Genomic DNA, 12,291 nt, shown 5'->3' with positions numbered 1-12,291 from the left:
GAGTATTTTCTGGTTTATTGTGTTCAGAAAAACAGACATTACTGCAGTACTCTTACTATACAAGCTCCAGTGGCAGTGCAGCTCTTACCAGTGATTTCCACAGGATGCAGAACAGCAGCGAAAAGTAACCGCCACGAAACGGCATCGCCATCTGCCTTCCGGTAATCCTCAACGCCTTTCAGTTACGGCTACGCCATGCAGCAAAATAGCGCAGACTTTTACGAGATCTCGCAAATCCGCGAATGATCATGTGATAAAGTAAACACTGAAGTAAACACCGCGGAACGTCTCCAGCGTTGTCGTTCATCAATACCCAGAAACGGGAGCGTCTGTGATGCCATTGACTTAACTCGTGGAAAAGATGACAGTTTTGCCTTGCAGAACAAGAACGTTATTTTTTTTGTAGCAAGCAACAACACAACAGTAACATAATCCCTGACGAGCTTTGTAAACATACATACATACATTTCATTCAACTCCTACAAACCACTACCCTGCTTTACTGCCCCGCCGTATAAGCTGGTATTTGACACGGGCCCCATATAGCTTCCCGGGATATGCCTGTATATTGTTCTTAAATTTTGGACCTCCAGAATCAGCATGTTCTCATCAATTTGTGACAACGAGGTGAAATTACGTCTGAAAACCTTTTAACAAGTTGACTTCATGTCCGTCCCCGCCCATTAGGACGTTGGAAAGTGTAAAATACGATCTGCCCTATTTTCGGATAATTAATTTGGTGTCCATTCCTGACTTCCTGTCGGTGCCGTTCCGCAGGCTGTGGAAACGGACACATTGACTTGAATAAAAACAGAAGGACGTTTCGCATCCTGTGGAAATCAGGGGTCAGCGCTACCTGTTGTTGGTGTCACTGGGTTGACTTTGGTGAGATCATCATATGTGTGCAGTTGGGCTTCATCGTCAGTGAGGAAGGCAATCATTTCTTCCTCCAGGGAATCATGAAGGCGTCCATCGGAGGAATACACCTTCTGGACAAATCCCTGCACCTGTAGAGCGCGGTGCAGCAAACAGACAGACAAGTCATGACATTCTACTATTGCATACTTGCCAACCTTGAGACCTCCGATTTCAGGAGGTGGGGAGGGGGCGTGGTTAAGAGGGAAGGAGTATATTTACAGCTAGAATTCACCAAGTCAAGTATTTCATATATACACATATATATACATATACATATATATATATATATATATATATATATATATATATATATATATATATATATATATATATATATATATATATATATGAAATACTAAAGTATTTCATATATATACAGTATATATATATATATATATATATATATATATATATATATATATATATATATATATATACTCAAGTATTTCATATATATATATATTATATATATATATGAAATACTTGACTTTCAGTGAATTCTAGCTATATATATATTTATTTATTTTATTATATATAGTATAGCAGTTGTGCACTGCACTCTCTAAAAGCCCTAGATGTTATTGTCACATATGCATGTACAGTAGATGGCAGTAATGTCCTGTTTAAGAGTGTCACAACATTGCTGTTTACGGCAGACGAACTGCTTTACCGTAGACGAAAACGTGACTGCTGTTGTTGCCGCGCTGGGAGGACGTTAATGAAACTGCCTAACAATAAACCCACATAAGAAACCAAGAACTTGCCCTCGATCATTCTACAGATATAACGTGATTTGGCAGGCACGCTGTTTATATTGTGGGAAAGCGGACGTGAAAACAGGCTGGCCGCTGTCGACACGTCACTCAGGTCCGCATGGAGCTGGAGGGGGCGTGGCCTCCAGCTCCGCCTGAATTTCGGGAGATTTTCGGGAGAAAATTTGTCCCGGGAGGTTTTCGGGAGAGGCGCTGAATTTCGGGAGTCTCCCGGAAAATCCGGGAGGGTTGGCAAGTATGTACTATTGTATATTCATGCCAAAATGTGTTATACAGTATGTGCTGTTTAAGAAGGTCAAACAATTTCACTTCAACCTGACCACTTCTTTATCACTTCAAGTGGATTGAACATGCAGCTTACCTGGAGATTGTCAACAGTCTCAGCTGCGTGGACAAATGTAATCCAATGAAGAAGGTAAGCTTTGTACATCACCGCTTAAACCTCACCTCTTAATATTATTAATGAAATGGGTCAAGCTACAATTTTCACGGTTAATGCATACACTACACATTAGGCTTCATTGGTTCACATGTATTGTACTGTAATAAAGCAACACCTGTGTGAGTGCCCTATGTTTTTCATATGGTAAATCATTGAAAATTTGATATTTTGAGTGTTAGCTGACAAGTTACACTGATTATCCACTAGCATCTGTATTAAATCTAATATAGCTACAATGTGTAAAAGGAAAAACATTTCACAATATTAACCTGACTGTAAATAAAAAAGAAAGTAACAGTAGGCTATTTTTATTAATGTGTAAACCACAACCACATGAAATACAGTAATTTACCTTTGTACCCTTTTGGTAGTGCCCAAAAAATAAGCGCTATATCTGTTATGGTTTTGTGTGTACCGGTAACAAGTTTTTACAGCGTCTTCAAAACAAAACTAATACGAAGTAACGACATTTTGGTCAGTAACTCCATTTAGCAGATGCTTAAGTTTATATATAGACATTTTTCCCCTTTTTCCAAACTTACCGCTTCATTTCCATTGCTATTTTTCGCAGCAGTGTGACGTCGGCCGCTCACAGAACTCATGGGTTTAGCGTTTGTTCGGCCAGTGAACTGTAAGGTATGATTAAATTCTCAATACATAACCAAATTTAAGAGTATAATCAAACACAAGTTTTGCCATAACTATCTAAAACTCCTCAAGGACACCTCGTTTGTCGGCCTGCCGGACTGCCTTTCATGCTCCTGAAGTACACACGCTCAGGCCCGCCCTTTTCTTGATGACGTCACGAAAACGTCACCCCAATGCCAAAAGTTGCCAACAACGGGAAAAAAGTAAGTAGTTTTGCTTTTGTGATAGCTGATGCCCCATAGCAGTCATTTAACTACGTACTTAAAACGGCATTCTTGTTTTTGTTAAGCTGTATTTTCACGTAAATAAAAAACGAGAAAATGTGGCTCTTGTGAAATGCCTGTTATAAGTTATAAGATGAGTGTAATCAATAATTATTCAGCAATTATGGCTGAAATAATTTGTGTTTTGGTGTCAACCTTTCTTAGTTGTAATCGTGGGGAAAAAACAAGTGAACTGAGAAACACGTAGCAGTTGTAGAATATCTAAAGAACACAGGATTGTATAATATGTCTATGTATGTTTTAGTTATTTGTTTTAATAACGTAAAGTAGGCGCGTGCATAGCGAGCCCTTGCTACATACTCCGGTACTGTAGCTTGCGACCTGCACCCTTTCAGCAAGTAAAAGAAGATAAAGGATGTCATTGGCATATCCGAGTGACCATGAACGCGGCGTGTGTGAACACGGAAATAGGCGTGTCGTAAGCATTTCCGCTCGGGTTTTGGACGCAAGATCATCTGTCCTGTCATACAATTATTTATGTGAGCCTGCATTTGACAACATCACGGTAAGGGTTTTGACTAATACAAGTAATATTTGCTAGCGTCCATTAATTTACCAGGCAACAAGGCGTTAATCGTCGCAAATTCCAATAAAGAAGCAAAAGTGAAAGTACTGTGTATATATAACCCCTGAGCAGCATTTTTTTGGCTATTTTGCTATTAATAGGAGGGTTTCTGTAGTAACTTAAATGTTATTGATTTTCTTTTAATGTAATTTGATATTTTGCTGTTTGCAGGACATGTCTGAGAAGGCGCTGAAGGAAGCATTTGTCAGTAATCTCAATGGGACAACGTTACAAGAAGTAGTAGTGGGTTCATTCCTCACCCCACTGTGCATCCTCAATAGAGCGCTCATTCTGATCCTCCACCATCAAGCCAAAGGGAGTCTCCCTCTGCCATGTCCTTGGTTTTCTCACCTACTTCTAGATTTCTCAGTACTGGTCCTCCCCCTCGTCCTGTCATGCACCATCCTGAGCGACATTCTTCCTCAGGTGGTCCTGAGTTTAACCTTTGTGTTGTTATGTGTGGTCTGCCACATCTACCGTACCCAGCGTCACACCACCCTAGGGGCCTTCCTCAGCAGGACTGTTCACTTCAAACAGCTTCCCTTCATGACCATCTTTAGAGTGATGGTGAACGTGCAAACGGCCATCAGTATTCTTGCCGTCGACTTTAAAGTTTTTCCGAGGCGATACGCTAAAACGGAAACATACGGAACTGCCGTTATGGATTTTGGTGTTGGAGCCTTCGTCATGGCGAATGGTCTGGTTTGCCCAGAAGCACGTGGGAAGAGCGTGTCTGGATCAAAGCTGAAGCACATCTCCAAACAGATCCTGTCGGTGTGGCCCCTGGTTGTTCTCGGTGCGGCACGACTTGTCTTTGTCAAAATGACCAGCTACCAAGAACATGTGACTGAATACGGCGTCCACTGGAATTTTTTTTTCACACTAGCTCTTGTGAAAGTTCTGACTTCATTGCTTTTGGTCGCAGTTCCAACAAGAAAGTCGTGGGTTTTGTCGCTTCTCATCAGTGGAATGTATCAGCTTGCTTTGGAGACAACAGACCTCAAGGCTTTCATCATGAACAACAATGACAGAGGAAAGGACTTCCTGCATGCTAACAAGGAGGGGATATTTTCTATATTAGGTTATGTTGCCATCTACATGGCAGGAGTTCAGATTGGAAGCTATGTAATGCAGCCCAGATCCCATGTTAGAGACTGGATCAAAGCCATTTTGAACCTCCTGATGACGACTGTGGCGCTATTTGCCGCTTTGTGCACATGTCAGACTTTAGTAGAACCAGTGTCTCGCCGCTTGGCCAATTTACCTTTCTGTCTCTGGTGTGTCGCTCAATCTCTGCTTTTTATATCCTGCATTGGCATTGTTGATTTGATTGTACTTTTTTCCCAGGCATGGTCCGGCTGCCACTTTGTACCGTCGTCATGGAATTCAAATCCAGGCTCGGACAAAAAGAAAGACGATATGGAAAAGTTGTGTCTTGTTCAAGCAGTCAGTAGGAACCAGTTGTTATTCTTCTTGCTCTCAAATGTATTGACGGGTTTAACCAACTCGCTAGTCAACACACTTGAATGCAGCAATGTATTTTCTGTATGTGTCCTCCTGGCTTACATGTTCATAAATTCTGCTGTTGTGTATGTTTTACATCTCTGTGGCATTACAATAAAATGTTGGTAAACATCATGTTGTGCAGGCTGATCCATCCATCCATCCATCTTCTTCCGCTTATCCGAGGTCAGGTCGCGGGGGCAGCAGCCTAAGCAGGGAAGCCCAGACTTCCCTCTCCCCAGCCACTTCGTCCAGCTCCTCCCGGGGGATCCCGAGGCATTCCCAGGCCAGCAGGGAGAGATAGTCTTCCCAGCGTGTCCTGGGTCTTCCCCGTGGCCTCCTACCGGTCGGACGTGCCCGAAACACCTTCCTAGGGAGGCGTTCGGGTGGCATCCTGACCAGATGCCCGAACCACCTCACCTGGCTCCTCTCGATGTGGAGGAGCAGCGGCTTTACTTTGAGCTCCCCCCGGATGACAGAGCTTCTCACCCTATCTCTAAGGGAGATCCCCGCCACCCGGCGGAGGAAACTCATTTCGGCCGCTTGTACCTGTGATCTTGTCCTTTCGGTCATGACCCAAAGCTCATGACCATAGGTGAGGATGGGAACGTAGATCGACCGGTAAATCGAGAGCTTTGCCTTCCTGCTCAGCTCCTTCTTCACCACAACGGATCGATACAGCGTCCGCATTACTGAAGATGCCGCACCGATCCGCCTGTCGATCTCACGATCCACTCTTCCCCCACTCGTGAACAAGACTCCGAGGTACTTGAACTCCTCCACTTGGGGCAAGATCTCCTCCCCAACCCGGAGATGGCACTCCACCCTTTTCCGGGAGAAAACCATGGACTCGGACTTGGAGGTGCTGATTCTCATCCCAGTCGCTTCACACTCAGCTGCGAACCGATCCAGTGAGAGCTGAAGATCTTGGCCAGAGGAAGCCATCAGGACCACATCATCTGCAAATAGCAGAGACCTAATCCTGCAGCCACCAAACCAGATACCCTCAACGCCCTGACAGCGCCTAGAAATTCTGTCCATAAAAGTTATGAACAGAATCGGTGACAAAGGGCAGCCTTGGCGGAGTCCAACCCTCACTGGAAACATGTCCGACTTACTGCCGGCAATGCGGACCAAGCTCTGACACTGATTATGCAGGGAGCGGACTGCCACAATAAGACAGTCCGTTACCCCATACTCTCTGAGCACTCCCCACAGGACCTCCCGGGGTACACGGTCGAATGCCTTCTCCAAGTCCACAAAGCACATGTAGACTGGTTGGGCAAACTCCCATGCACCCTCAAGGACCCTGCCGAGAGTATAGAGCTGGTCCACAGTTCCACGACCAGGACGAAAACCACACTGTTCCTCCTGAATCCGAGGTTCGACTATCCGGCGTAGCCTCCTCTCCAGTACACCTGAATAGACCTTACCGGGAAGGCTGAGTGTGACTGTGTGCAGGCTGATTCTTTTTCCAAATAAATTGTGTTGATTAAAACGTATTTCTGAAAAAGTAAAAGGTTGGAGTAAATCAGCAGCAAATAAAGTCAGTCAGTATATATGTCTCATTTAGAAATAGGAGTTAACTCTTCTGAAATATAAATGGCACATTAAACAGTTAATATGTTCAGTTGGACATGTACTCCTCTTTAGGGTAAGTGGTAATTTGTGCAACTGTAATTTGTTTTATCATTGTTTTTGTCATCAATAAAGCTGACACAATCAGCCAATTAATAATAGTGTTACATTTATCGTATAATCATAATTTAGCAGCAGTAATTATTTTAATGATTTGTATTAACGTCTGAGCAGATACAGCCCTCACAAATCCCAGCCCCCTTGAATGGGACGTCCTTAATATTTTGCCTGATGACGTCAAGACAGCTATATAGTTGCAATGTGAAACTATTCTGGTCTTCTGTGTTGCAGATCAACTTTGGTAAGTACTGGCAGCACAATAAATGGCATATATTTACAAATAGTTATTGTTAATGTGCACTTTTAAATATATCCTAACTTTGTAAAGTACATTTCAAACAGTAGTTTTGCACGTGAGTCAAAAATATTTCAAACAATGCTTTAAAAGAGACTTTTTTTTTTTAATTAATCAATTTTTAAAGCATGGAAACTCGAATAGAATTCATCAGGCACAATTAAAAATTCTAACAGACGAACGTTGATAGCCATAACTTCAGTTTTGTTCAAAATCTAATCCAGAAAGTAAAAAGCTGAATGTTACAAATATTTTTACTCAATTGACCAAAATGCAGTAAATGTTATGTTGCTGTTTGCAGGACATGTCTGAGAAGGAGCTGAAGGAAGCATTTGTCAGTAATCTCAATGGGACAACGTTACAAGAAGTAGGAGTGGGTTCATTCCTCACCCCACTGTGCATCCTCAATAGAGCGCTCATTCTGATCCTCCACCATCAAGCCAAAGGGAGTCTCCCTCTGCCATGTCCTTGGTTTTCTCACCTACTTCTAGATTTCTCAGTGCTGGTCCTCCCCCTCGTCCTGTCATGCACCATCCTGAGCGACATTCTTCCTCAGGTGGTCCTGAGTTTAACCTTTGTGTTGTTATGTGTGCTCTGCCACATCTACTGTACAAAGTGCCACACCACCCCAGGGGCCTTCCTCAGCAGGACTGTTCACTTCAAACAGCTTCCCTTCGTGACCATCTTTAGAGTGATGGTGAACGTGCAAACGGCCATCAGTATTCTCGCCGTCGACTTTAAAGTCTTTCCGAGGCGATACGCTAAAACGGAAACATACGGAACTGGCGTTATGGATTTTGGTGTTGGAGCCTTCGTCATGGCGAATGGTCTGGTTTGCCCAGAAGCACGTGGGAAGAGCGTGTCTGGATCCAAGCTGAAGCACATCTCCAAACAGATCCTATCTGTGTGGCCCCTGGTGGTTCTCGGTGCAGCACGACTTGTCTTTGTCAAATTGAGGAACTACCAAGAACATGTGACTGAATACGGCGTCCACTGGAATTTTTTCTTCACACTCGCTCTTGTGAAAGTTTTGACAAAAGTGCTTTTGGTCGCAGTTCCAACAAGAAAGTCGTGGGTTTTGTCGCTTCTCATCAGTGGAATGTATCAGCTTGCTTTGGAGACAACAGACCTCAAGGCTTTCATCATGAACAACAATGACAGAGGAAAGGACTTCCTGCATGCTAACAAGGAGGGGATATTTTCTATATTAGGTTATGTTGCCATCTACATGGCAGGAGTTCAGATTGGAAGCTATGTAATGCAGCCCAGATCCCATGTTAGAGACTGGATCAAAGCCATTTTGAACCTCCTGATGACGACTGTGGCGCTATTTGCCGCTTTGTGCACATGTCAGACTTTAGTAGAACCAGTGTCTCGCCGCTTGGCCAATTTACCTTTCTGTCTCTGGTGTGTCGCTCAATCTCTGCTTTTTATATCCTGCATTGGTGTTGTTGATTTGATTGTACTTTTTTCCCAGGCATGGTCTGGCTGCTGCTTTGTACCGTCATCATGGAGTTCAAATTCAGGCTCGGACAAAAAGAAAGACGATATGGAAAAGTTGTGTCTTGTTCAAGCCGTCGACAAAAATCAGATGTTATTTTTCTTGATTGCAAATATCTTCACAATATTCACCAACTGCTTGGTGGACACACTCGGCTGCAGCTGTTTATTTTCTGTGGGTTTTTTATTATCATACATGTTCATGAATTGCTTTGGAATATATATTTTTCACCTCTTTGGAATCACAGTAAAATTTTAAAGTGTGTTTTCCAAAGCCTTAAAGGGGAACTGCACTTTTTGTTCGAAACAAAAACTGTTTTTTTCTAATGCATTCTAACTCATAAATAAAAGTGCCATGAAATGATTACGTCTATTTGGACCCTAAAACCCAATAAGTAACCATCCAAAAAGCCCCCAAAATACTCGATTTACATTTGGTGACCTGAATATTAACCAAGTATTAGCAATATTGTTATTATAAGCACTAACGTTAAGGACCAACATTTGGCGGCGCATTGATCAGAGAGAGGTAGCTTCCTTATGCTGCTGTATTGACATAATCTGATGGTGAGCTGACCTGAAGACGCTTTGTTCCAAACCCCCCCCCCCCCCCCCCCCCCCATTTTTCTTTGCAAGGATTGAGTCATTCATCTAAATACAGATAAGTACAGTAAGTGATTGTTTAATTATGTTTGTTGGCTCTCATTAAGTCTGCAGTGAGTGATCATCAATTATGTTGTTGAAAGAAAAAGCGAACATTGCGATGCGTCTATCAAATGAATGCGCCGCCGTATGCATACCGGTAATATGCGCAAAATACGTAAATATTATATGTTATAATATATAGTATACCTGTTACTACATTAGAAATATACTTACAGCGTGTGTATATAAAGTGTTGGTGGAAGTGTTTAGATATTTTTAGGCGCTTTATAGGCAGAATAGAGCGACTCCCATAGGCTCCATTGTAAGTGTACTTTTGATCACATTTATTTAACAGAGTCCATTTTTAAAAAAAAAAGAAAAATGTATGTGTTCAACATCTAGTCTTACCCAATGATTGTGAAAGACAGGAAAAATTTCCCCCCAAATAGCGCAGTTTCTCGTTAAGGGTGTTTCTGAAAATTGTATTAAAAAAAAAAAATTTAAACGCTGAAAAGTATTTAAAATCAACATTACTAAAAATATTACAGTTTTTTATATTTTTTATTTTATTTTTTTAAATAGGGACTATTTCAGCTTATGTCGTGTTTTGTTGAAAGCCTACAGTCAAGAAATTTCACAAAATATAATGCAACATTTCCATTTACTGTACACTTTCTATTAATTTGTCACAATATTGTATCCTAAAGAGATCCAATAAAGTGCTTCATTAAAAAAAATATTTCCACACCTGCCAATTTTTGAATGACAATCAAACAATACGCTTATAATTTTGGTTGTAGTTCATGACAAAAATTTGAATTCTTGTATTCCTATCCCTAATATAGTGGTAGTGCAACAACAATAAACATATGAAAGTGGTTAAGTGATATTTCATGTATAACATTTGATTAGTGTGCAACTGCACCTAAAATATGTACAATGAGTCAATATTGCACCTATGACAATACAGATACCAAAACTTTTTACTTGAAAATGTACAAGTAATTACAAACCCCGTTTCCATATGAGTTGGGAAATTGTGTTAAATGTAAATAGAAATGGAATACAATGATTTGCAAATCCTTTTCAACCCATATTCAATTGAATGCACTACAAAGACAACATATTTGATGTTCAAACTCATAAACATTTTTTTTTTTTTGCAAATAATAATTAACTTAGAATTTCATGGCTGCAATACGTGTCAAAGTAGTTGGGAAAGGACATGTTCACCAATGTGTTACATGGCCTTTCCTTTCAACAACACTTAGTGAACATTTGGGAACTGAGGAGACACATTTTTTAAGCTTCTCAGGTGGAATTCTTTCCCATTCTTGCTTGATGTACAGCTTAAGTTGTTCAACAGTCCGGGGGTCTCCGTTGTGGTATTTTAGGCTTCATAATGCGCCACACATTTTCAATGGGAGACAGGTCTGGACTACAGGCAGGCCAGTCTAGTACCCGCACTCTTTTACTATGAAGCCACCTTGATGTAACACGTGGCTTGGCATTGTCTTGCTGAAATAAGCAGGGGCGTCCATGGTAACGTTGCTTGGATGGCAACATATGTTGCTCCAAAACCTGTATGTACCTTTCAGCATCAATGGCGCCTTCACAGATGTGTAAGTTACCCATGTCTTGGGCACTAATACACCCCCATACCATCACAGATGCTGGCTTTTCAACTTTGCGCCTATAACAATCCAGGTGGTTCTTTTCCTCTTTGGTCCGGAGGACACTACGTCCACAGTTTCCAAAAACAATTTGAAATGTGGACTCGTCAGACCACAGAACACTTTTCCACTTTGTATCAGTTCATCTTAGATGAGCTCAGGCCCAGCGAAGCCGACGGCGTTTCTGGGTGTTGTTGATAAACGGTTTTCGCCTTGCATAGGAGAGTTTTAACTTGCACTTACAGATGTAGCGACCAACTGTAGTTACTGACAGTGGGTTTCTGAAGTGTTCCTGAGCCCATGTGGTGATATCCTTTACACACTGATGTCGCTTGTTGATGCAGTACAGCCTGAGGGATCGAAGGTCACAGGCTTAGCTGCTTACGTGCAGTGATTTCTCCAGATTCTCTGAACCCTTTGATGATATTACGGACCGTAGATGGTGAAATCCCTAAATTCCTGGTTGAGAAAGGTTTTTCTTAAACTGTTCAACAATTTGCTCACGCATTTGGTGACAAAGTGGTGACCCTCGCCCCATCCTTGTTTGTGAATGACTGAGCATTTCATGTAATCTACTTTTATACCCAATCATAGCACCCACCTGTTCCCAATTTGCCTGTTCACCTGTGGGATGTTCCAAATAAGTGTTTGATGAGCATTCCTCAACTTTATCAGTATTTATTGCCACCTTTCCCAACTTCTTTGTCACGTGTTGCTGGCATCAAATTGTAAAGTTAATGATTATTTGCAAAAAAAAAAGTTTATCAGTTTGAACATCAAATATTTTGTCTTTGTAGCATATTCAACTGACTATGGGTTGAAAATGATTTGCAAATCACTGTATTCCGTTTATATTTACATCTAACACAATTTCCCAACTCATATGGAAACGGGGTTTGTATTTTGGAATTTTGCCTTTATTAGGAAAACAAAAACAATATGTATACTTACTTTGACAGTTCCTCCCGTTCCTATTGGAACATTGGGCGACGAGTCTCTTATATTTATAATATATATATATATATATAAATAAATAAATGGGTTGTACTTGTATAGCGCTTTTCTACCTTCAAGGTACTCAAAGCGCTTTGACACTACTTCCACATTTACCCATTCACACACACATTCACACACTGATGGAGGGAGCTGCCATGCAAGGCGCTAACCAGCACCCATCAGGAGCAAGGGTGAAGTGTCTTGCTCAGGACACAACGGACATGACGAGGTTGGTACTAGGTGGGGATTGAATATATATATATATATATATATATATATATATATATATCAACAAACATATTTGTTAAATATTAAACAATAAATACAACAATACCAGGTACCAGCAACCAC

At 41.4% G+C, this 12,291-nt stretch overlaps 3 protein-coding genes across 6 annotated transcripts in view; 2 read left to right on the top strand and 1 right to left on the bottom strand.

Annotated features, from left to right (window-relative positions):
- The window catches only part of myo19 (myosin XIX), a 30,290-nt gene extending 27,369 nt beyond the window's left edge, over nucleotides 1–2,921 (bottom strand). For 2 of the 3 annotated variants that reach the window (XM_061961928.2, XM_061961929.2), the window contains exons 1-2: nucleotides 2,676–2,874; nucleotides 857–1,007 (exon numbers count right to left, since the gene is read on the bottom strand). In XM_061961928.2, coding sequence (XP_061817912.2) covers nucleotides 857–1,007; nucleotides 2,676–2,735 — 211 coding nt within the window. In that variant the 5' untranslated portion in view covers nucleotides 2,736–2,874. Of the gene's footprint in view, nucleotides 1–856; nucleotides 1,008–2,675 lie in introns of all 3 variants that reach the window. The other variant, XM_061961721.2, reaches the window with a different exon arrangement.
- Nucleotides 2,922–3,450: 529 nt separating this feature from the next.
- Nucleotides 3,451–5,268, top strand: LOC133607239 (phosphatidylinositol-glycan biosynthesis class W protein-like). The gene is made up of 2 exons (XM_061961723.1): nucleotides 3,451–3,570; nucleotides 3,802–5,268. The coding sequence occupies exon 2, from the start codon at nucleotides 3,805–3,807 to the stop codon at nucleotides 5,260–5,262; it is 1,458 nt and encodes a 485-aa protein (XP_061817707.1). The 5' UTR covers nucleotides 3,451–3,570; nucleotides 3,802–3,804; the 3' UTR covers nucleotides 5,263–5,268.
- Nucleotides 3,490–9,160, top strand: LOC133607240 (phosphatidylinositol-glycan biosynthesis class W protein-like). Of its 2 annotated transcripts, none has more exons than XM_072913832.1 (2): nucleotides 3,490–3,570; nucleotides 7,428–9,160. In XM_072913832.1, exon 2 carries the CDS (start codon nucleotides 7,431–7,433, stop codon nucleotides 8,883–8,885), a length of 1,455 nt encoding a protein of 484 aa, XP_072769933.1. In that variant the 5' UTR covers nucleotides 3,490–3,570; nucleotides 7,428–7,430; the 3' UTR covers nucleotides 8,886–9,160. The 2 variants fall into 2 exon arrangements, with proteins under 2 accessions (XP_072769933.1, XP_061817708.1); XM_061961724.1 differs by lacking the exon at nucleotides 3,490–3,570 and adding an exon at nucleotides 7,068–7,072.
- Nucleotides 9,161–12,291: the final 3,131 nt, after the last annotated feature.

This window comes from Nerophis lumbriciformis, linkage group LG09 (genome assembly GCF_033978685.3).
Source record: "Nerophis lumbriciformis linkage group LG09, RoL_Nlum_v2.1, whole genome shotgun sequence".
NCBI lineage: Eukaryota > Metazoa > Chordata > Actinopteri > Syngnathiformes > Syngnathidae > Nerophis > Nerophis lumbriciformis.
The sequence above is the reverse complement of the archived record's forward strand: the minus strand, read 5'-3'. Positions and strand labels throughout refer to the sequence as shown.